We start from the raw sequence: 24,205 nt of genomic DNA, 5'->3' as shown, positions 1-24,205 counted from the left end.
AAAAAGTGGTCTTAAGTAAGTCTTTGTCAAAATGTGAGATCCAAATAACTCAAATTGAAGAATAGAATATTTAAATAGTGGGATGAACCAAACTACCCACATTAACGCAAGTTACAAAGCAAAAGGATTAATGGCTCAGAGCTCAGTGCTCAGTTTAAAGATGTCTGAGAGCCTCTCCATCCACACAGTTTAGTCTGAGGAGGAGAAACAAACTTTGTGGCAAGGTGAAAGTTCTTCAGCCAAGTGAATCCTACAGAGAACACCATATCAACCAGAACCAGCAGACTTCTGAGTGTCCTGCAATGTCCAGTAAGAGCAGGTCCCACCAAGACTGCTGGTCTGCTCTCTATCTAAACTTGCAGGCTAATGTTTATTGTTATGTATTCGTATCGATATTAGTTATCTATCGATTTATTTTCATGCCGTCAGTTCTAAGATCATTGAACCAACGTTGCACGGTGCTTTTAGTAATAATTTTTTTTGAACCTATGACCCTGAACAGCGCTTTGTCTCCTTTTAAACTGATAAAAATAAACAAAATCATCCGAAATTTCTTTTAAAAAAATCGGTTTTTCTGGAAAACAAAAGGTTTCCAGATTTTATAAAAAATTAAAGTAAAGTAATGACTATTTGTTGCCAGGCAAACTTTACGTCCAAATACCAAATTAGGTATCGTGCACGGAGTCTAGCAAACATACTTTACTATGAATTTCTCATATTAAACATTAAATAATATGCAAGGCCTAGAGTCAGGGGAATCGAACCCACTAAACCAACAATACATCTTAGCATTGCGGGACTAGCCTATAACCGCTCGACTATCGTGGCGTCTAAGATTTTATATAATAACAATTAAAAAAGACAATAAGGGATAGAAATAAAATATAAATAAGAAAAAAGAATTAAAGCCTAAGTTAAATTATAAAATGTATTCATTCATTAGAGTTGGACTTAAATAGAAGGAAGTAAATGTGTTAGAGAACGAACCAACCGACTACACAAACACGCAGTCAAAGTGAACGTGTAATTACAGAGCCACACTGGCGTACCAGTAAGAGTTAAGAGCCAAGTGATGAACAAAGCTTGATTGAAGATAAAAACCCCCTCCCCTCACCATTCGCTTCTACAACCACTACCACCACAACAACACTAACACAACAAATGTATATTCTTTTTTGATTTGGCAAAGCTCCAGAACAACATCTTATTACCATATTGATTAGAGAGGATCTGACCGCACCATCCAAACCAAACGGCACTGTTGGATTCGTGTCAATGCGTTTCTACTTTTAGGTAAAAGAAACTTTCCTATTCTCATTAAATACGACGATGCAACATTAGTAAAAAGGATGATTTCTCAACGCTGATATTAACGGAAATGGTGTAGAATATTATAAATCTATCAATACGCAGTCCATAAATAGATATACAAATTAGTAATTTACATATTATATTTGTAAATGCCCATGCGTTTTGATAATGTTTCCTGTTTGAAAATCATCTAATTACAAAAAAAAAAAAAACCTCTCACTTTATAGCATCAGTAATTCCCCTCCACACACCCAAAACAACAGGACATAGTGGGCGCCACGGTAGCCGAGCGGTTATAGGCTAGACCCGCAATGCTAAGTTGTATTGTTGGTTTAGTGGGTTCGATTCTTGTATTTTTATTTAATGGTTAATAAAAGAAATTTACAGTAAAGTACGTTTGCTAGTCGCCTCCGTCCACGACACCAAATTGGTAGTTGGAGGTTATGCCCCGCCTGAAAAAATAGGCGATTACTTTACTTTACCTTACAGGACATAGTGGAAGGAGGGGTTACCCTAGGACAGAGATTCTCTACCTTTTTTTTTTTAGAATTGAGGAACCCATTTCAATCGGATATTGTTCTTGTCGAACTCATTAACAAACAAACATGTAAACTGGGGTGGGGCTGTAGGTCAGTAGAATATTTATTTATTTAGAAATTAACAATTTGGATATTTAAGGACACAATAAGTGGTATCAACAGTTGGTATCTTCGGCATGGTACCACTTTTGTAGTCCGCCTAAAGGAGAACTCAGATCCACTGGTGCTTCAGTTGGTGTGCAGGATTGTCCTGGATGGAGAGGCTGTAAACAAGGAAAGGATAGTATGGTATAACTGGAATTTTTCCTGGGACAGCCGCCTTGGACAGGAATCACTCGAAATCGGTGTGTAGTGTCAGGATTATTACGTAGAACGGGACACCAACTCTTTGTCGTAGTATTTAGTAGATCGAAATGCCTGTATGGCCCCCTGAGACAAACCGAGCCTCAGAATTAGAGTTTTTACTTAACCTTCAATATTTTTATTTTTTTGGATACTTCCTGCATCCTTTGCTGAAGTTTTAGTTTATGGGCAAGAATAAGTGTAACTATGATTTGATTCGTTGTTTTGATTGGCCACAGACTATACAGATGATATCAGTTTATTGGTCAGTCTATAGATGAGCCCCACAATTCTAATCTACGTAAATCCACATAGATTTGATTAGGTAGTTGTACGTATATTCGCGTGTTTTTTAGTACCTGTCGGTAATTTAAATCTTCGTCCAAAAACAGTCTGCGAGGAAGTTACACCTGTTTTGACATGTCTAATTTGTGGTTATTAACAGCTAAAGTTAGGGCAATTAATGGTTGCAATAAGCGACACCAACTCATTCCAACACGGAAAAATAATGGCGCAAAGAGTTCTATTCACAAAAATAAAAAAGTTCACAGATAAGCGTCATTACCTGAGAAACCAGCTTCCGGGTTGTGCCAGAAATTAAATTTTCTTACCTGAAACAAAGAAAAACCATATAAATTAATAAATATTAACTTTATTTTATAATAAAGTTAAGCAAAGAGACCGTTCACTTGCATGCGTGCAGAATAAATGTTTAAATTTTACAATTTTATTTGATTACGTAAGTAATTTATGAAGATGATATTTAGTTTTTAGTAAAATGAATTAAATTTTCTTTTTGATTATTTAACATGTATACGCCAATAAATAATTTTCTGAATGTAGTCCAGTGGTGTTTGTGAATTTGTGTAAAGTAATGTAAAAGCGCTTAGTTTTTGAAGAAGAAGAAAATTATGTGCTTCAAAATAAGAAATGTGACTTTCCATTCATAAAGTAGTTGATATGTATGTATGTGTGTACGCGAAGAATACATTATATTCTCTAAAAGTGGGACAGAAGAGTGGAACCCCAAGAGAAACCCAGACTTGTGCGTTGATTTACAGAGATTTGGCAACAGAGAAGAAGATGCACTATGAGCTATATATCTTCAACTGGAGATATCTCTCTCACAGAGAGAAAGAGAGAGAAACAGGGAGGGATGCTGGATCCTAGCGGGTCCATTGGATTTCCTCCTCACACTATATACAGTGATTTACACACGTTTATATACTTGTCACATTAGTACATGGCTACAATAAACTTTAAACATTATCTCCTGGCTTTTCTTGAAACCTACTTGAATAACCCCCTTCCTAACAATATCAATCTGTTTATATAAACATTTAAATTCTTACTTAAAGCTTTACCATTTCTAGTATTTATTGTTTTGAGGAAATTTTATCATTCTTACAATGGGCATTGCAAACAAAAGTGTTAAAACTGTTGGTTATGCCCGCATCTTGCTTCCGATTGCAGCACGCATGTTGATTGTGTCCATAATCAGTTAGCAAGAGGGGAACATAAGTGAAAAAGATATCTCTGCCCTAAACCTGTCTTTAATCTGCCCTCTCATGATGGACGAGACTCAGAAAAACTGGACCAGTGTCTAAGTTTGAACCTGACAAAGAAACTGACAAGATTTTTTCTTCGTGGGTTATTGTAAGCCTCACAGGGGCAACTGAACACAACGCGGATTCCGTGCGGAGATGGAAAACATTCCAGTATAGTTTCTATTAAATTACCAACTGCTGGAAAAAAGAGTATTACCCTCCTAGAACCCTCTAAGAAGCTGAGGAATCCTAGACTGGAGGGATTGTTGTAGGTACACCTAGCTCTTCTCCAGTAAAGTAAAGTAATTTCCTATTTTTTCAGGCGGGCTTTACGTCCAACTACCTAAATTAGGTGTCATGGACGGAGGCGACTAGCAAACATACTTTACAATAAAGTTCTCATATTAAACATTAAATAAAATACAAGGTCTAGAGACCGGGAATCGAACCCACTAAACCAACAATACACCTTAGCATTGCGGGTCTAGCCTCTTAACTAACTGGCTATCATGGCGCCAGTAAACAAATATTTATATATATTCGTATAACTTGAAAGTTGCAGGGCAGACTCTGGAGGAGGAAAAATATATATTAAACTGTTGAATAAATAAGAAAATTCAGCTTTTTTTGGGGGGGGAGGGGGAAATTCTGTGCAAAAAAGAAACTCTTGCTTTATAGGAAAAGAAGAATGTATCTCGCATTCGTCAGTAAACAGATAGAATCAGTTGGCCGTGGATGGGGTCGCCAAGACGACTGGGGCAATTAACAGTGTTTCCCTAGTCTGCTACGGCCCGCGCTATCTGATACCCCCAACAAAAACTCTTCTCCATTCTTTCTTCGCACAAAGTATATCTCCTCCCCCTCCACCCGCCTACACCCACGCATAGAATATATACATTGCCTTACTTGCACACACCATTGTAATCGATACTCTGGAGTTTGGGTACATATAAGAGTGAGTGAGCAAGATCGACTTAGAAGAAGAAGAAGAAGAAGGGCCGCCCAAGGATGCTGAGGGAAGAATGAAAAATCCCCTTTGGTTTCTTAATTAAGAACCTTGTTATTCGATAGGCTGCCCTCTTCATATTTATAAAAGAAGGGGTCGGCTAGAATCTTATTTTCAGTTCCTCGGAAATATCTACTCCCAGCTAGAAATTATGAGCGTCCTGTTTTCAGAACATTAGCCTCTCTTTTATAACGTTGGAAATAATTAATTTTTTTTTTTATACTCTAGATCTATTTCCAGATTGTCAGCTTAATTCTGTTCTATATATTTCATTAAAAATAAATAAAAATAAAAACAATCACATAATTCAGCCAGATTATTCTCAGATTTATAAATTAAAAAAACAAAATCGTGAATAGTTTAATTTAAAGCTGATCTACTTTTATCTTTTTTTCATTTTTGCTCATTCTATATCAGTAAGAGAAAGTTTAATGACGTGTACATTTTCAATTAAGAGTGGTAACAGGAAATAATCCTAATTGAAGCCCCCTGAGTTCGAAACAAAGTGGTTTACGTGGGAGCAGCATAACCAAAAAAAAAGATAATTTGAATCGTTATCAACGATGGTAACGAGCTTTAGTCAAAAATCAACCCAGTTTTTATCATGCATTTAGAAAAAGTCCAGTAATCCAGTGATTCACTCCAGACATCTAATTTTTCGATTTTAAAAGAGCGAATCAAATTGCCACCTGAAAACCAAAATTTGGCAATCAATTTTACCTTTAAAATCAATACTCATTTGAAATTTCCAATTTTTGGCGCAAAACCCTACAACGTCCGCTAAACATTTAGATATCTAAGAGGTTTCAGGCGCCACGTTAGCCAAGCGGTTTGAGGCTAGTCCCGCAAAGCTAAGATGTATTGTTGGTTTAGTGGTTTCGATTCCCCCTGGTCTAGGCCTTGTGGATGTTATTTAATGTGGTTATTAAAAGAACTTTATAGTAAAGTGTGTTTGCTAGTCGCCTCCGTCCACGTCACCTAATTTGGTAGTTGAAAAAATAGGCGACTACTTTACTTTACTTTTTTTTACTTTACTTTATCTAAGAGGTTTCTACGTATCCACTAAGCTAAATCCACGGAGAACCAAAGATGTATTGTAGATCCCTGAAATGTATGAATGTTCGTGCATAAATGTAGTGCATCTGTAGAGTGGTGATAAATGTGCTTGCCTGTGGGGTAAGCCCCCAAAACACATCAACTATCTTTGCAGGCCCTAATTGTTGTGTGTTATGTGTTAATTTTGTAGAGATAGTCAATGAAATGTTTGTTCGCAGTTTTTAGACTGGGATAGCCGCAGGCAATTCCCATTGCTGTGGTTTAGGATATTCAAGGATTGGGAAAGAAAAACTATTGAATAAAACTAATAAGGCGGCTATGAAAACCTCAATTAAATTTGTTGAACTCGGGAATATTGCTTGGTAATTATAACCATAATTTCTGGCAGTATATATATATAGCAGGAGTCTTAGGAAAACTTGCCCTTCTATATGAAAGGAGGTTTACCAAGAATTCTCTGCATTCTCCCTCTGTCCTTAGTACATCTATAATCTTATCCTATAAACGCTTCATTCTCTTATTTCCCACACCCCTCATTGCCTCTCCTCCACCACCATCTATCTCGTACAGTTCTCCATCTTTCTACCCGAAAGTCTTAGGAGGTCTGGGAGAAATTCTGCCAATTCCGGACCTAGCAGCCTTGGGAGCATTAGTCATATAAGAAAAGGGCACTATGAGCTTAGTGGATGGAAAGAGGAGAGCAGCGGCGGCGGAGGCGGCAGAACCAGAAGCGGTCCTGGAAAGGGGGGAGGCGGCAGAATGGAGGAGGAGCAGGAGGAGGAGGAGGAGGCAGTGTGTTTGTTCATTAGATCATTCTGAGATGGTTCATTATGAAGGAGGAGAAGATGAAGTAAAAAGGGATGCTGTAGAGGGGTCAGAAAAGGACGAAGTGTAGAGCTGGCTGGCCATCACCACTTATATGCTTCCTAGATTAATACTGGGTGTTTGTCTTGTGCTATGACTCTGCTTTCCATTGGCTGGATATCACGGAGCTAGTGTCTATGTGGTGTGTCTTCATAGTTAAGTATATATAGATATAGAAAAGTGCAGCCGTGTGTGTGTAAGTGCCCCTCTGCACTGCGGGATTTTATATGTCCACTAAATATTATATATATATTTCGACAAATAATATTAAAAATGATAATAACTATTGTTCTTACAATTATTAAGATTTCTTTTTTAATAAAACATAATGTAAAGCTTTAGTATAATTAAAGCCAGCTAAGTAAGTTCGCTCCTCTCGGATGTCATAACAAGATTCCCATAAAAAGAATATTCTTATATATTTTCTAGTCACATTCGTTATCCCTTTTTGGTTTTTTTTATTTATTATCTTTATCGAGATTTTCACAAGGTGCCCAGAAATGAATGGAACAAGTGGAAAAGTCGACTTGTAAATCAGTCCATAAGTGAGTACGCAGATCGACTGAAGGCCAACAAGCCCGCAAAGACCTGAATGGCGTTGAACGATGGCCATTCCAGCGATATTGGCATTATAGCAGGAGGTTCTCGACTGTTCTCGACTAAGCAGTCGTCATTACATACGCAGCTGGTCACGAGGTCATCGTGAGGGGCTTAGTAAGGGGGATGGAGATTTAGAGAAGCTTGTACTAAAGGTTTCGTGGTGTTATCCAAATTAAGGTAAGGTTATACATTACTTATTATAAATTATAAACATTTTGTTGTTTCCCAGTTGATCTCATGTACACCATCTTTTGTAAATTAACTCTTGAACCTAACTAAAGAAAGGAGCAAAGGGCATATTCTTGTTTCAAGAAAATCAGTAAAGCCGTTCTGAAGAAAAAGTAAAAACTGAAAAATAGATTCAGTAAAGTGACCCTTCCGGATCACTGATTTCATAGAAAAAAAAGTTTTTATTATTTAGGTGGCACTGGCCACCATTTTGGTTCGTTGAATAATGCTATTATTTAATTCATGAGGGAGGAGGACGCCACGGTAGCCGAGCGGTTAAGAGACTAGACCCGCAAAGCTAAGATGTATTGTTGGTTTAGTGGGTTCGATTCTCCTGGTCTTAGGCCTTGGATTTTATTTAATGGTTAATAAAAGGAAATTTACAGTAACATAAAGTGTGTTAGGCGTTTAGACACTAGACCTGCAAAGCTAATATGTATTGTGGTACTGGGTTCGATTCCCGGTCTAGGATTTTATTTAATGGTTAATAAAAAGAAATTTACAGTAAAGTATGTTTGCTAGTCGCCTCCGTCCACGACACCTAGTATAGATTATTGGACATAAAGCCCGTCTGAAAAAAAAAAGGCAATTATTTTAATTTACTTTTACATTCATAGGGGGGCCCCAAAAAAACGAATATTAAAAGAAACTGTTCTAGAAAGAACAGATTAAAAACTTTATAATGAAATGCGATGAATTTGGAACCGCATTCTTAAATAATATACTAAATAAATTCAACAGTAAAAAATCCAAAGATTTTAAAAAAATAAAAATTTCGTTTTCTTTCTTGAAAGTTCAAATTATTTTTATCAGATTTCACTTTTTAATGGTGTAATTTACATTGAAAAGTTGATGTAAGTAGCTATAAAACAGAATAATAATAATACAAAAAAAAAAATCTCTCCAAGATTTCAGAACAAATATTCAACATTAAAATAACAAAGTATGATGCATATTTATACAAGACGTTTAACTAAAAGGTAAAATATAATATTTCAATAAAATAATGATAGTAAAATGTGATAAATTATTTATATGGGTGACAATGATGTTGTTAATGTAGCTGTTTTGGTGGGCAAGACTTAGCGGGGTGCCGCAGGACCAAATGTCTAGCTGTACCCAGGATGCTGTGCTGAGCCCGTAGGTAATTAATAAAGGGCCCTAATCACCTGCACAGATCGCGCTATCCACTCAGCGGTAAGTCTGCGTCATCATCAACGCCGCCACGCTGCGACAGATTTATTCATTCATGGATTTTTTATTCTTTTTCTATTTTGACTGGTTTCCATTTTAATTTCCTAACTTTTAATAATGTAAAAACATTAACGGCCCCATAGCTTCGTTTTATATCCACACCAGTTTTCTATATTTATACATACGAGTATATAATCAAAGTATCTTTTTATTCCAACAAATCTACATGATACTATTAAAATTACTTTGCTCAAAAGAAAAAACTGTAAACGTCCATAGTAGTTTGTTTTTCATTCGTTCAGATTAAACTTTGTTACGTAATAGTTGTTAATATAAGTAATTTGCTTACGTCTATGAAACCAAATTTGGCAGTTGGAGGTAAAGTCTGCCTGAAAAAAATAAGCATTCGAAGTGACACTTCTCTGAATCAATTTTTAAAATTTCACTTCTTATTTAACATAAAAACAAAGTAAAGTAAAGCCTATTTTTTGTCAGGCGGGGCTTAACGTCCAACTACCAATTAGGTGCCGTGGACGGAGGCAAACATACTTTACTATAAATTTCTCATATCAAACATTAAATAAAATCCAAGGCCCAGATCGGGGGGAATCAAACCTACTAAACCAACAATACATCTTAGCATTGCGGGTCTAGCCTATAACCGCCTAACATTCCTTACTGCAAAGAAGAGTGTAGTATGTGCGTCTATATTCTTCTGTTACGTAAATTTAATGATGTAGGATAGGGAGAGAAAGGTGCAGAAACAAATTTTAACTTTTTTGAAATAAGTAAAGTAAAGTAATCGCCTATTTTTTCAGGCGTGGCTTAACGTCCAACTACCAATTAGGTGCCGTGGACGGAGACGACTAGCAAACATACTTTACTATTATTTGTCATACGAGGTGTGTTCAAAAAGTAACGGGAATTTTTAAATTTCGCGGGTTTGGAGAGTCTGATTGTAAAATTTTTTTTTTTATTATGTTGGTACACATGCCCCTGAAGTACGATAAAATTTTCAGTAATATTCATTGTTTACTTCTTAAATGGCAGCCGTTAAGGTTAGACGTGTTTTTCGAGCTTGGCGATTTTTGTTTGTTAAAAAAAAATGGATCAAAGAATTTGTATTAAATTTTGCATAAAAAATGAAATAAAGTGTAATAAAGTGTGTGAAATGTTAATAAAGGCATATGGTGAGTCTGCTATGAGTAAAACAAGGATTTACGAGTGGTATAAGCGTTTCCAAGATGGCCGCGAAAACGTTGAAGATGACGAACGACCTGGACGTCCAAGCACATCAACAACCGATGAAAACGTGAAAAAAAGTGAAAGAAATGGTTATGAACGATCGCCGAATCACAATCAGAGAAGTCGCTGATGATGTTGCCATATCAATTGGCTCATGCCATGAAATTTTTTCGGATGTTTTGGGTATGAAACGTGTGGCAGCAAAATTTGTTCCAAAATTGTTGAATTTCGAACAAAAACAGCGGAGAATGGAAGTTGCTCAAGAGTCACTCAATGAAGTCGACAACGATGCGGATCTACTGAAACGTGTTATAACAGGTGACGAAACATGGGTTTACGGATATGATGTCGAAACTAAGGCTCAATCGTCCCAGTGGAGGCATTCTGGATCGCCAAGACCGAAAAAGGCTCGACAAGTGCGGTCGAATGTGAAGGTTATGCTCACTGTGTTCTTCGATTTTAATGGCATAGTGCATCATGAATTCTTGCCACAAGGTCAAACAATCAATAAGGAGTACTACCTACAAGTTCAACGCCGTTTGCGTGAAGCAATCCGAAAAAAACGCCCGGATTTGTGGCAAAACAATTCATGGATTTTGCACCACGATAATGCACCTGCTCACACTTCATTGCTTGTTCGTGAATTTTTGGCCAAAAACAAAACTTTAACGATGCCCCAGCCTCCATATTCGCCAGACATGGCTCCATGTGACTTTTTTCTATTTCCAAACATAAAGAGAACATTAAAAGGCCGTCGTTTTACAAGCATAGATGACATTAAAAGCGAATCGCTGAAAGAGCTGAAAGCTATCACAAAGATCGAGTTTCAGAAGTGTTTCGAGGATTGGAAAAAGCGCTGGCACAAGTGTATTGTATGCGAAGGGGACTACTTTGAAGGCGACAATATTAATGTAGATGAATAAATAAATATTTTTTTCAAAAAACGAAAATTCCCGTTACTTTTTGAACACACCTCGTATTAACCATTAAATAAAATCCAAGGCCTAGAGACTGGAAATCGAACCCACTAAACCAACAATACAGCATTGCGGGTCTAGCTTATAACCGCCTAACATACTTTACTATAAATTTCTTATATTAAACATGAAATAAAATCCAAGGCCTAGAGACCGGGGGAATCGAACCCACTAAACCAACAATACATCTTAGCATTGAGGGTCTTGCCTATAACCGCCTAACATACTTTACTATAAATTTCTCATATTAACCATTAAATAAAATCCAAGACCTAGACGCTGGGAATCGAACCCACTAAACCAACAATACATCTTAGCATTGCGGGTCTAGCCTATAACCGTTCAGCTATCGTGGCGCCCTCCTATTTCTTATTATAGTCTTAAATATTGGCTTAAAATCCTAGGTACTTTTTTCTAGCAATTCTAGGCTTAGTTAGTGGTGTTCATAAAATGAGTAAAATTCTTTGGATTTCCCAAATTAGACGAAATGAGATTGTTGCAACGCAAGTTTAGAATAATAAGAATGATGTTGATATTAAGCTTAAAAGTATTGAAAATCGGGTAGTAGTAGAAATCAAAATGTAAATTTTCTTACACAAATTCTAGAAAGAAAATTTCAAGTTTATCTCAGCTTTTCTTTTTAAACGAAAAACTTGACAATCTATTTTATTTTTTTTAAATAATGCTTACACATAAATATAAATAATTAAAAATTCAAAGCAAATGGTAGGTGAAAGTAAATTAAAGTAAAAATAGAACTTCTATTTCTTGGTTAATTAAAATTCATTCAGTTATTTTGATTTTTTTTTTTTAAATAAGGTGAATACAAGCGGGGATTCCCTTGGGCCTTTCATGATCAACTAGACGTCCGTTTTACGACAACAACAAACACACTAAGTCCTTAATAGCTAAGACAAGACACAATTCTGGCCTAAATCCAAAAATACTCTCTTATAAACGTAAAAAATAAAATATATACTATTTTTAATTAATTTACAGAGTGGAAGGTTGATTTAGCTGGTGAACGTCATCAACGAAGTGTATTATACATATACGAATGTATATTATATACAATTTAATTTTTGTATAATGTCAGTTAATACCGTGACACTAATATTACGTATGCTCATAATATATAAATAGGCTAAAAAAAAAGAAAAAAAAAAATGGTGGTCGCGACTGGCTGCTAAAAAAGTAGCGATTAACAAATCCACTCTATATGGGGGCCAAGTCCCCTCCGTACAACCGGATACCGTACTCTTGTCTCTTTCCGTCTAACCCGTTCCATTCCAGTGTTAGCTAACACCGGCAGACATTGCACGACGACGAAATGGTCCCTGGAATGGATCTCATTTCTACTTTCCACGCTACAGTAAACATTCAGATTAGTTGGTTGTTTTTTTTTTTTTTTTTTAAGATTATTTCACGTAGCATATTGTGTAGCAACTAACGCTCACAGTATTCAGAGAGTGAGTGCGCATGCGTGAATAGCTTTTAAAAAGAATTAACATTCTTTCATTAACTAACTAACACTCGCTGAAAGTAAAAATAACTCTTTTATTCTCTCGCCTCCTCGCGTCTCCTCACCCCCTTCCCCCGCCACCCGTAACCGCCAAAGAATTATAGCATCAAGTGACTGGGGGGGTCTATCTCTCCAGATTACAATTTTTATTTCCTACTTTAATACGCTCACTGTACTAATTTAATTAAAGTGCTGTACTAGCATCTGCAATTAAATAAATTAGGAATTTTCTCGTGCTGTTGAACATGAACGTTGCCAATGGTAAACTACTTTTTTTTAACAGCAGTTTTTAAATTGTGTTAAAAAGAAAAGAAAAAAAGATTTGATTGGCTATTTATAATGTACTGATTTGAACAAACTTCCAGCAGGTCAGTTCAAACAGCCTAAGCAGAATCCTAACTGGATAAAAGACCGAGCAAGAAAAACTATCCGGAGGAGCAAAAAATCCTAATTCCATCTCCACGTGGTGGATCTCGCCCCCGTGAAACAACCGCTCCTTAGAGCATGCCTCTAAGTAAGGTAATCTTCAATTAAATCCTACTGATAGGCAAAAGAAGTCATCCTGGACGTATCTGGAAGAGAGAAGAGCTTATCTAGCGCTAGCTAGTGAAATATCCCAAAATGCTGATACCCTCACTTCTCCAGCATTTGCCTAGCCCAATACAATGAGTGCCGAAGGCTGAATGGTCTAAGAGTAGCTGGACCAAAAAAAAAGGAAGCCTTCCATGGTAGATTGTATTCCATTGAAGGGGCGGGTGTTGGTCTAGTGGTCAAGAGCGTGGCTGTGTAAGTGGGAGATCCCCAGTTCGACCTGCATATGACTGCTTTTTATTTGTTAGACAAAAATTGTTTATAGTAAAGTATGAGCTTCTGCTCCCCACCGTCCACGACACCTAATTGGTAGTTGGACATTAAGCCCCACCTGATAAGAAAAATGGGGCGATTACTTTACTTTTATTCCATTGGAGATACTCAGCATGGCCACGACACGAAGAAAGGCGATTAAGGCATCCATTAGTTAGATACTATTTATATTCTGCCAGTTCAAGTAGACTTAGGAGACTGAGCGAAGTATGAAGTTATGGATGGAATATAGGTCACACTATTACAGCACTTGTAGTTCCGTTTCCACTTCCTCGTGACGGAACCTACAAGTGCGATTCAGGTGTTACCTTTTTTAACTATGATGACCCTTTAAAAAACCCTACGATCAACTGAATAACCGCATTATACTCGTATTTGTGATGCGTAATTTCTTCCTTATAAGTAGTCATGGCTATCTAGAAGGCCAAGACCTATACCAATCCACGATCTAAGTAGAAATTCTACACTGACCTCGCCTAGCGAGTAGTTACACCAAAATTTGAAGTTTTTACAGCTTAGTGTGTAAAGAAATGTAAGTATATCTGTACATATGTTTTTTCTTCAATGTACAACAATTTCTATTTATTTAACTCCACGAGTTTGTTGCCATGTCGTGTTCCATTTAAGATGTGGTTAGAACATCTATGTATTACAAAAAAATAAAAAATAAATAAAGTGTTGTTTTTCGATAAATTCCATCTTTTTTATATTTATTTTTTATTACTACCAAAATTTATTATTTAAATCAGAATTATTTACAGCCCCTAACCATGTAAACATGTTTGGACTTGCATAAATTTGTAACCAAAGTAAAAAATGTTACCAGAATTTTGTGATAGCTATTTTTAAAACCTAAAGGTAACATATTTTACCTTGAAAATTCTAAAATTATTTTCGTAACTGTCCATAAAAAAAATAAAATATTGGATTTATAAAATAAAGTTAATACATTTTATAAGAAATAAATAATATTTCTAATAATAATAAATAAAAATATATTCAGTAAAAACAGATGTCTTCAAGTGATTTTTATCTATGCCAGAGAATAATGGCAATGAAATGATTCAGCGAACAGTTCTATTTATTTCTTTAAAGGTTTGGTATAATGCTGTTACTCTAAAGATAGATAAAAAGTGGCAGCACTGTTTAAAAAGATGTTTATTACTAAATCTATAAAAATTAATAATAATTACAATTCTAATTAAAAAGTAAAGTAAAGCAATGCCTATTTTTATAGGAGGGCTTTACGTCCAACTAGCAAATTAGGTGGATCGTGGACGGAGGCGACTAGCAAACATACTTTACTATTAATTTCTTTTATTAACTATTAAATAAAATCCAAGGCCTAGACACCGGGGAATCGAACCCACTAAACCAACAATACATCTTAGCATTGCGGGTCTAGCATCAAACCGCCTAACATTCTTTACTATAAATTTCTCATATTAACCATTAAATAAAATCCAAGGCCTAGACCAGAAGAATCGAACCCACTAAACCAACAATACATCTTAGCATTGCGGGTCTAGCCTATAACCGCCTAACATTCTTTACTATAAATTTCTCATATTAACCATTAAATAAAATCCAAGGCCTAGACACTGGGAATCGAACCCACTAAACCAACAATACATCTTAGCATTGCGGGTCTAGCCTATAACCGCCTAACATTCTTTACTATAAAGTTCTCATATTAACCATTAAATAAAATCCAAGGCCTAGACCAGAAGAATCGAACCCACTAAACCAACAATACATCTTAGCATTGTGGGTCTAGCCTATAACCGCCTAACATACTTTACTATAAAGTTCTCATATTAACCATTAAATAAAATCCAAGGCCTAGACCAGAAGAATCGAACCCACTAAACCAACAATACATCTTAGCATTGCGGGTCTAGCCTCCAACCGCCTAACATTCTTTACTATAAATTTCTCATATTAACCATTAAATAAAATCCAAGACCTAGGACACAGGGAATCGAACCCACTAAACCAACAATACATCTTAGCATTGCGGGTCTAGCCTCAAACCGCTCGGCTACCGTGGCGCCTAATTCCCAGCTGGACGAAGTAGGAATTCCCACAATATATATTCAGGTGAGAAATATCCAAAAATGTTTAAGTGTACAAATTTTGTGCTATTTTTGGAGTACGTTCTTGTGTGAGCAACTATTTCCGTTTATGAAACTAAATAAAACAGCATACAGATCAAGATTGACTGGATAAACATCCATCTACCTTAATGAAGATTGTCTTTTCTTAGTCTCTGAATCCCCAGATATTGGTAAACTAAAGAAAATTTTGTAAATATGTTGTGGCCCGTGTGAATCTTGCCTGTTGCACCAAAGTGGCCCCGTCGTTTAATTGAGTTTGACACCTCTGGATTAAGGTATGTACAGTAAAATTAAAGAATATCTGTGGCAGTAGAATTGGCATGTGGCTAATATAATAATTAAACAATAATTTCATGGTGATATAAACCTCCATATAGTAAATTATTTTACGAAATAATCAAGTCTCCTCAGACAAGAAATAGGTTCAAAATCTGGGGCTACATTTGGCGACACTTTGTTAAGATTTCTAAGGACCTTCCATTTCATTCATTTAACGTGTTGTTCCTTCAGTAATGGCTATTGTGTAGACGTTGGCAGTTTGCCTGATGAATGATTAGTTGAAAGGGAAAGAGTGGTGCTTACATTGACTCATTTGTGGCTATTTTGGTCCTGTTCGCTCAATGTGTGGCTACGCATGGAGCATATTAGATGTAAAAAGAGAAATTCCTTAAGTATGCTTAAGACAAAAATTGGCATAAAATATGTTTCAGCTCTTTCGATCACTTGGAGGATATAAACTTTATTTCCTGTGGCCGAATTTTATCCTGAACTTGCGCTCATAATTAATTACTGGCAGCTTTCTGGAGCTAGAAGTGGATGGAGAGGCAGAACTGGTTTTTTTTAATTTCTCTAACCTTTTAAGAAAAGTATTTCGATCAAAATCAAGTTTACTCTTAAGTCCAAACAAAAGTGGTAATTTTCAAAAAAAAAACTTTTGCGTATAAACATATTTTTTTTTTGAGTACATTAAAAATTCCAGTAAGCTTGAAACTTTATATTCCTTTTGGGGCCCACCACCCCCAAAAAAAATACTTATTTTCGAGATCAAAATTCTTCCACCGTAAGTGCAGACTTTATAGAATAGATTTTTCACTTTTTCTTGAGATTTCACCCGTAAAATCGCAATGATTTTCCATCAAACATGGTGAACATATGGGAAACTAGTAATAGGAAAGAGTAAAAATAAAAATAAAATAAAATAAACAAAATCTTAAGACAGAATATTTATTATTACAGTTGCTTAAGAGTTGTGTGCTCCTCTAGACAAAACATCAACCACTGCGTAACAAATCGTCGTATTCAACTTGATGCAGAAGGTTTGCAATGATTTTATTTTTTGTCCATGGAAATAATTGGGAGTACCCATTTAATCGTTGTGTTTTTGTCGACAAAAACGCTGAATCTTTTATGTAGTTTAGGGGTGGTGGGCGATCTGTTAAAGAAGAGTTAAATTACTTCACAAATCACCGCTTTATTCAACTTTAAAAAATACAGCTCAAACTGATTCAATAAATACCTCAAATAAACAACTTTAAAAAAAAAAAAAAAAAAAAAAAAAAACTGAACTCTCAAAAAAGGAACCTCTTAGAGGTTATAATCCAACCCGAAACCGTCCGTTACCTAGCAACCTTAAAAAAACAACAATCCGTTACCTAGCAACCTTAAATAACAAACTCCTATATGTACTACTTGAAACAAATTAATGTCTTTAACTGGTACAACTCAATAACAACTATCTAACTCAAACGGATTTCTCACTCTAATATCCGTTTCTCCTCCTTTTCTTCTCCTATCCTATTCTCCTCTTTCTCTTTCTCTTTTGCAACAATATGTTTTGCGTATCTCGTTTGTTATTTTCATTCAGTTTTTTTGAAATATAAGTTTCTCATTATTAGTCAAATTTGAAGTGGTTTGAATGATTGAACTGTCAAGAGACTGCAGTAAGTTCAGCTTGATGAGGTAATCTTAACGTATCAGCTAAGTTCAGCTTCCACTGAGAAAATTAACTATAACCCATATTTAATATTTATCTAAAAGCTCTGAAAAACTCAGCCCATGAAATGTCCGGCCTCACCTCTCGGTTATCGTGGCGCACAACCGGAAACAGTTAACGTGGCAAGTCATCGAAGTGTTCACATTAGATTTTATTTTTTAAATACTTGGCAAAATTTATTAAATGTGCGGTGCCATCTTTTTTTTTTTTTTGGAAAGTGACACAAGTCAGTTGTAAAGGTAATATTTATGGATTTGGTTACCCATCATCAGTCCTTGATGTTATTTATCATCATGATATGTTGGGTTCATCTTCATTCAAAGGAAATAAATAATATGGTAGTGAAATGAAAAATGATTTTATAAATAGGTACACTAACACATTTATTATTTTATATAAAGTATTTAGTGACAAATTATATCTCAACTTTTTCAAATTAATATCTAAGTGAATTTCTGATCTTTTATTTTTATTTTTATTTTTTATTTATTTTACACTCATCAAAATGGGCTACTTCAAGCTAGAATGGGGCTTCTTGTGCTCTTCGCAAACAGTGGGATTTCTAATAAAAGAAACTTCATCTAAAAATAGGAAGGCTGTGGCTAGAAAAAGCGGGACTAATAACACAGAAGCCTCTTCTCACTGGGATAGTTAATTATTGAAATTTATTAATATGGGAGAGCCGTACACACACACACACACACACACACTAAACTAGTTGAGGGGGCCAAATGTGAATTTGGGATGATGCCAGGATTGTCTGTTCTGAGGAACAGAACTGACACACAAATGCACGCTCACAACAACAACAACCACAACCACTACTAGTACACCTCCAACAGGAATCTTCACTCTGTCAGATTTCACGCTACTTCTATGATAATCTTTTATCCACCATTATTCTCACCGGTATTATTTGCTTGTCATAACCAGCACACAATGTAAAACTTGAACCAATGTAACCAGTAAAACATGGGGGGGGAAAAAAACAGTATATTTATCTAGTTCTGTCTGTTGTTTAAGCGTTTCTTAAGCAAAATCTGCTGAAAACACAGGATTTTCAATTCTCCGGTATCTGACTCATTAATATACTTCCGGCAATGAAGTCTATCCCCAAACAGTTCGAACTTTACCGAGAGAAGCCTAGAAGTAATTTTGGAGAAAGTGAAAAATCCGTTGAATCCAGAGAGGTACTTTAAGTTGAGGATTTGTTTTTTTTTTTTTTTTAAACTCAATTTTAACCACGCCTCCAACTTTAAGTATCAAGAACAAGATACAAGTTCGTCACTTTTTAGACTTTCAAGAAACTATTAAATTCTACAATTTTTTTTTTTGAAAAAATTAATTTTCGCATATTTTGGAGGTGAATGTGAAAAAATAGTTCTGTAATTGAAGGGGGCACATTTAGATGGGAAAATGATGCGCCACGATAGTTGAGCGGTTTGAGCCTAGACCCGCAATGCTAAGGTGTATTGTTGGTTTAGTGGGTTCGATTCTCTCGGTCTTAGGCCTTGGATTTTATTTAATGGTTAATATGAGAACTTTATAGTAAAGTATGTTAGGCGGTTATAGGCAAGACCCGCAAAGCTAAGATGTATTGTTGGTTTAGTGGGTTCGATTCCCGGACTATAGGTCTTGGACTTTATTTAATGGTTAATAAGAGAAATTTGCAGTAAAGTATGTTAGGCGGTTATGGGCTAGACCCGCAAAGCTAAGATGTATTGTTAGTTTAGTGGGTTCGATTCCCAGTATCTAGGCCTTGGATTTTATTTAATGGTTAATATGAGAACTTTATAGTAAAGTATGTTTGCTAGTCGCCTCCGTCCACAGCACCTAATTTAGGCAGTTGGACGTAAAGCCCCGCCTGAAAAAATAGGCAATTACTTTACTTTTATTTTGGGAATTCCTACTTCGTCCAGCTGGGAGGTAGTCTAAATTGTAGAACATGTGTTGCAGTTAGCTTATCAGCTGTTCTCTAGGATGCATTAATGGGTAAGTAGCTGATTTGTTGTTACTTCTTCATTTAAATACATAAAAGTCTTTTGTCTTTGTTCTGTATATTCATCGTCGGCTCATGGCAACGCCCCAATATGAGGCAAGTGATGCCAAAGAGGATGCGAGTGATGGGGCTCCGGATTTGCAGAACGAATGATCAATAATAAAACTGTTAATAAACATGCGCTTTTTTGCTCATTCCATAAATGTAAGTAGGCGCCACGATAGCCGAGCGGTTAAGAGGCTAGACCCGCAATGCTAAGATGTATTGTTGGTTTAGTGGGTTCGATTCCCCTGGTTTAGGCCTTGGATTTTATTTAATGGTTGATAAAAGAAATTTATAGTAAAGTATGTTTGCTAGTTGCCTCCGTCCATGACACCTAATTGGTAGTTGGACGTAAAGCCCGCCTGAAAAAATAGGCATTTACTTTATTTTACATATTACTTCATCGTCGGCTCATGGTAATATGTTCTGGTAATGGTTCCGATTGAATTTGACACCCAGCTTAAACTATTATCGTAATGAAAACTAAAAATAAATTGCAACTAACGCCGGATTAATGTAGTGTAAAAAACAAAAACAAAATACAAAAAAATAACTTGGAAAAAAAAGAGAGTAGAAAGGAACGGCTGTAATAGGTGAAGAAGCGATGAATGAAGTGGAGTCAAGACGAGGATAAACCTGTTTCATTATCAGTCTATACTTCCTTTTTTGGGACTGTCCGTGTTGAACACAACTCGACTTGTGTTTTCCGGCGACAGATACTAAGTGGAAAGATTCTGCTTATTAATTAATTTGCTTGTTTTGTTCAGTTCAGCTAAAAGCTTGATTTTGCTTTTAAATTGAAGTACAGCAAATGTTTTAATGTTACGTATTTTTCTAAAAAGTAAAAAAAAAAGTTGTGAACTAACAAAAAATTGTTTTCATGTTGAAAAATAACATTTCGATTTAAATATTATTACGTAATTATTTTCTTTTTGCCAGCAGAGGGAACTAGCAGTTCTTGAAAACTGATTATCACACAGAAGACACGCAAATATATGTAAAGAATTCGAGGAAAAAGGAAAATTAATCCAGTAAACCAAAAAAAAAGAGCACGCATTGATCGAATAAAAGAAATAAAATGATAATATTGGCTGTACCAACGTTTTGATGGAACCTACATCAGGTGTTGACCTGTTTTGATTTGGTCATGAATGAATGGAGGTGCACTGTGGGCAGGTTCTACTCTGGTAAGGTTATTATCAGATGATTTCAATCAGCTGTCACTGCTACATTGATCTTGAATTATTTTTATTTAATTAAAATTATTTCTAATTACACAAAAGTACGTATTATTATTATTAGACGCCACGATAGCCGAGCGGTTAGAGGGTAGACCCGCAAAGCTAAGATGTATTGTTGGTTTAGTGGGTTCGATTCCCGGACTATAGGTCTTGGACTTTATTTAATGGTTAATAAGAGAAATTTGCAGTAAAGTATCTTAGGCGGTTATGGGCTAGACCCGCAAAGCTAAGATGTATTGTTGGTTTAGTGGGTTCGATTCCCAGTATCTAGGCCTTGGATTTTATTTAATGGTTAATATGAGAAATTTACAATAAAGTATGTTAGGCGGTTAGAGGCTAGACCTGCAAAGCTAAGATGTATTGTTGGTTTAGTGGGTTCGATTCCCCAGTTCTAGGTCTTGGATATTATTTAATGGTTAATAAAAGAAATTTATAGTAAAGTGTGTTTGCTAGTTGCCTCCGTCCACGTCACCTAATTGGCAGTTGGACGTAAAGCCCCGCCTGAAAAAATAGGCAATTACTATTTACTTACTTTTTTATTTTTTGGCCACTTATTTATTTTGCAACTGTAAAACCTTACTGCTAGCAAATTTCAGTCTAGAATATAAAGGCACTACTGACATCTGAAGATGTCCACCGGGGTAGGTATCACATCATGGCGTTGGAATTGGGTGAAGATGATCACGAGGCCACTGCGCTTTAGTTGACTTAAGCTTTAGTTGGGTAAACTGTTGTACAAAGAGGATTATCATGATATGACAAGAAGTTCTGGATTTTGTGATTGTGGAATTTTATTGAATCAGACTCGAAGGGAATGGATAAATCCATTTTGTAGGGTTTAGGAGCCATAATGTTGCAGATTGGAATCCAAAATTAGAATTTCTTGCTGTGACCTAATTTCTGGGCTAAGTGGGTGGCCTTTAGCTCCTTTAGCCTTTTGGTTTGATGTTTGGCGACTAAATGGGTATTGGACTTTCTTAAAAAATACTTCGACCAATAGCCGGCCCCTAAATGGAATTCTTGAACCTGATCCATCGGTGTACTTTTGCAGTCAACGGCGCTCCAATGAACGTAACTATCAAATAGTCTTCGATTTCCACTGTGTTCTTAATGCCTAAATCGAGCTAACCAATTTTTTTTTCTTTTTAAAGTAGGTACACTAATTCAATGCAATGGGGCTGTTACAGCTAATAGAGAGCAGTTTGGGTTACTAATTTGTTTTTTTAAAATTTCGGCCTCAGTTTGGAAATTTGACTGCATGTTTAAACATGAAAGTTTTCACATTTTTCCAATAAAAGTAAATAAATCTTTCAACTGTTTGAAATATGGCTCACGTTATAATCCACAGTGGTTTGCATCGATAAGGTACTAAAGTAATTAATATTGTTTATTGGAACGATGTTACATTTTAATCGATTAAGCTTATAGCTTATTTATTTAAGTACCAATTGCTTCATTAAATAAACAAAAATAAAAAAAACTGAAAATATTTGGTTGAAAGTGAGGCTCCCACCCCGTCTCTCACACACATACAACAATCCTGTAATATATTACAACAATAGAGACACTTCTCGATTAACATTCAGGATCGATGTCTAATTACAGAGCTTGTGCTGCTAGATATATATATATATTATTTCGTTTTTTATTGATTTAAGCAAGAATCATCAGATGCCCTATTCACCCTCCCTTCTTCCTCACCCTCTATGTGGGTAATCAAGATGACATAATCGATTGCCTGTAGGAAACTAATGAAATAATCGCTATTCGCTATTATTAACACGACGTGTGTGCAACATGGTGTTCCGTTTGTTCGATGTATGTACGCCGTCGCGTATTGTTTGTCCGTTTTTATCAGATGTATAATCTTGTATTCAGAGATAACATTTTAATAATATCGGCTTTTTTTTTTGTTTTTACTTTTTTATTATCTATTTTTATTTTTATGATCACTATTGCAGATCTCATTCATTGAAAGGTTGAGCGTTTTTTTTAATAACAGCGTATTCATACGGTTTTTTTTTTTTTTATTAAATAATTTCGTTTTTTACTTTATGAGGTTATTTTCATTGCTGCATATTGCTTTCTTCAAATCTGTCTGAATGCTTTTCAGAATTTGAAGCCTTCGATGAGCTTATCATTGGATTCAAATACAAAAACAAATGAACAAATGTTTTACCAGCTGTTTTTAATTATTAATTTAATTTTTAATCAGCTGATATCTTAATGCGTTTACGTGTATAACCTCCCTAAAATAATTTCTGAAGCCCCCCCCCAAAAAAAAGGGGAAAGGGGACTCCGTACTTAACTAATAAAATAAACCTACACTATAGTAGATAGAAAGACAGTTATTTCCGCTGCTGGGTGAGATGCGTCAAAGGCACCTTGCCAAAGGATTGGTGCATCTCATCAAAGATGTGAATAAAGGAGAAACTCCAGCATATGAATTAAAAGACCTTGCCTTAGAAACCATCCATAATAGGTACCCGGACAGCCTTTGGCTGCATGTGTATACAGGATGGGTCAGCTGTAAGCGCTAGTGGTATTGTAGGTGCAGGGGTTTATAGCTCTGCTTTCAGTTTGGCGGAACCAGTAGGAAGAGTGGCCTCTAATTTCGATGGGGAGGTCAGAGCGGTCCTTTTAGCCCTAAAATGCATTGTTAATATGGCGATTAAGAATGTAGTCCTTTTTATCGATTCGCAGGCCGCGATAATGGCATTGACTACTTGGGCTGCGACCGACTCTCTCGATGTAATTCAATGTCGTAAAATAATTAACGACCTCATCGAGGAAAATGTGAGGGTAATTTTACAATGGATCCCCAGCCATTGTGGCCTCAGCGGGAATGAGGAAGCTGACAGACTCGCCAAGCTGTCAGCAAATATGACACAGCCTGAAGAGTCCATTCCTTTTGAGACCACAAGACGAATCTGCCGGACAAAAGCTAAAAAGAGAACGGCGGAGCTGCACACCACACAATCACAGGGCAAACGATGGGCTATCTTGAGGGATAATGTGCTGCCAAATAATCTGTCTCGGAGCGTAGCGGTGGCCTGTTTTCGCTTGGTCACTGGACACGATTACCTGCAGGCACACTTATTTAAAATCGGGGTAGTTAACAACCCGAACTGTGTGCTTTGCGGAGACGGGCACATGACAGGAGACCATCTTTTTGAGTGCGAAGCCCTGTCCCATTTGACTGCCACTACTGACGAGCTCTCTTCAAGAGTGAAAATCTATTGGGCTGCGAGACATCTAATGGCCGAGCGCCAATGATGTATGGCATTAGAAAAAAAAAAATATATATATACTATAGTTGTTTAAAAACGCTTGGAAGCGTATTAATTTTTTTTAAAAACAAACAAGTAAACAAATGTTTTATTATCAGCTGTTTTTAATTATTAATTTAATTTTTAATCAGCTGATATCTTAATGCGTTTACGTGTATAACCTCCCTGAAATAATTTCTGAATCCCCCCCCCAAAAAGGGGAAAGGGGACTCCGTACTTAACTAATAA

The 24,205-nt window shown here is 36.0% G+C and overlaps 2 protein-coding genes across 9 annotated transcripts in view; one reads left to right on the top strand and one right to left on the bottom strand.

The window, feature by feature from the left end:
- zfh2 (Zn finger homeodomain 2) overlaps positions 1-24,205 on the bottom strand; it is a 441,349-nt gene that overhangs the window by 272,284 nt on the left and 144,860 nt on the right. Inside the window, exon 1 of one of the 8 annotated variants that reach the window (XM_074112506.1) lies at positions 2,758-2,777. The exons of the other annotated variants lie outside the window; for them this stretch is intronic. The gene's annotated coding sequence lies outside the window, so the exon portion shown is untranslated. Of the gene's footprint in view, positions 1-2,757; positions 2,778-24,205 lie in introns of those variants that run through there. 8 annotated transcript variants of the gene reach the window in all.
- Positions 23,400-23,963, top strand: LOC141448771 (uncharacterized). The gene has a single exon (XM_074117377.1). The coding sequence runs from the start codon at positions 23,400-23,402 to the stop codon at positions 23,961-23,963; it is 564 nt and encodes a 187-aa protein (XP_073973478.1).

The sequence above is a fragment of the Rhodnius prolixus genome, unplaced genomic scaffold (genome assembly GCF_049639745.1).
Source record: "Rhodnius prolixus isolate KJV_2025 unplaced genomic scaffold, Rpr scaffold_1, whole genome shotgun sequence".
In the NCBI taxonomy this organism is placed as follows: domain Eukaryota; kingdom Metazoa; phylum Arthropoda; class Insecta; order Hemiptera; family Reduviidae; genus Rhodnius; species Rhodnius prolixus.
The sequence above is the reverse complement of the archived record's forward strand: the minus strand, read 5'-3'. Positions and strand labels throughout refer to the sequence as shown.

Bases quoted from the DNA above. Each gene is read 5' to 3' on its own strand.
- LOC141448771 (XM_074117377.1), top strand. From the start codon at position 23,400: ATGGCATTGACTACTTGGGCTGCGACCGACTCTCTCGATGTAATTCAA.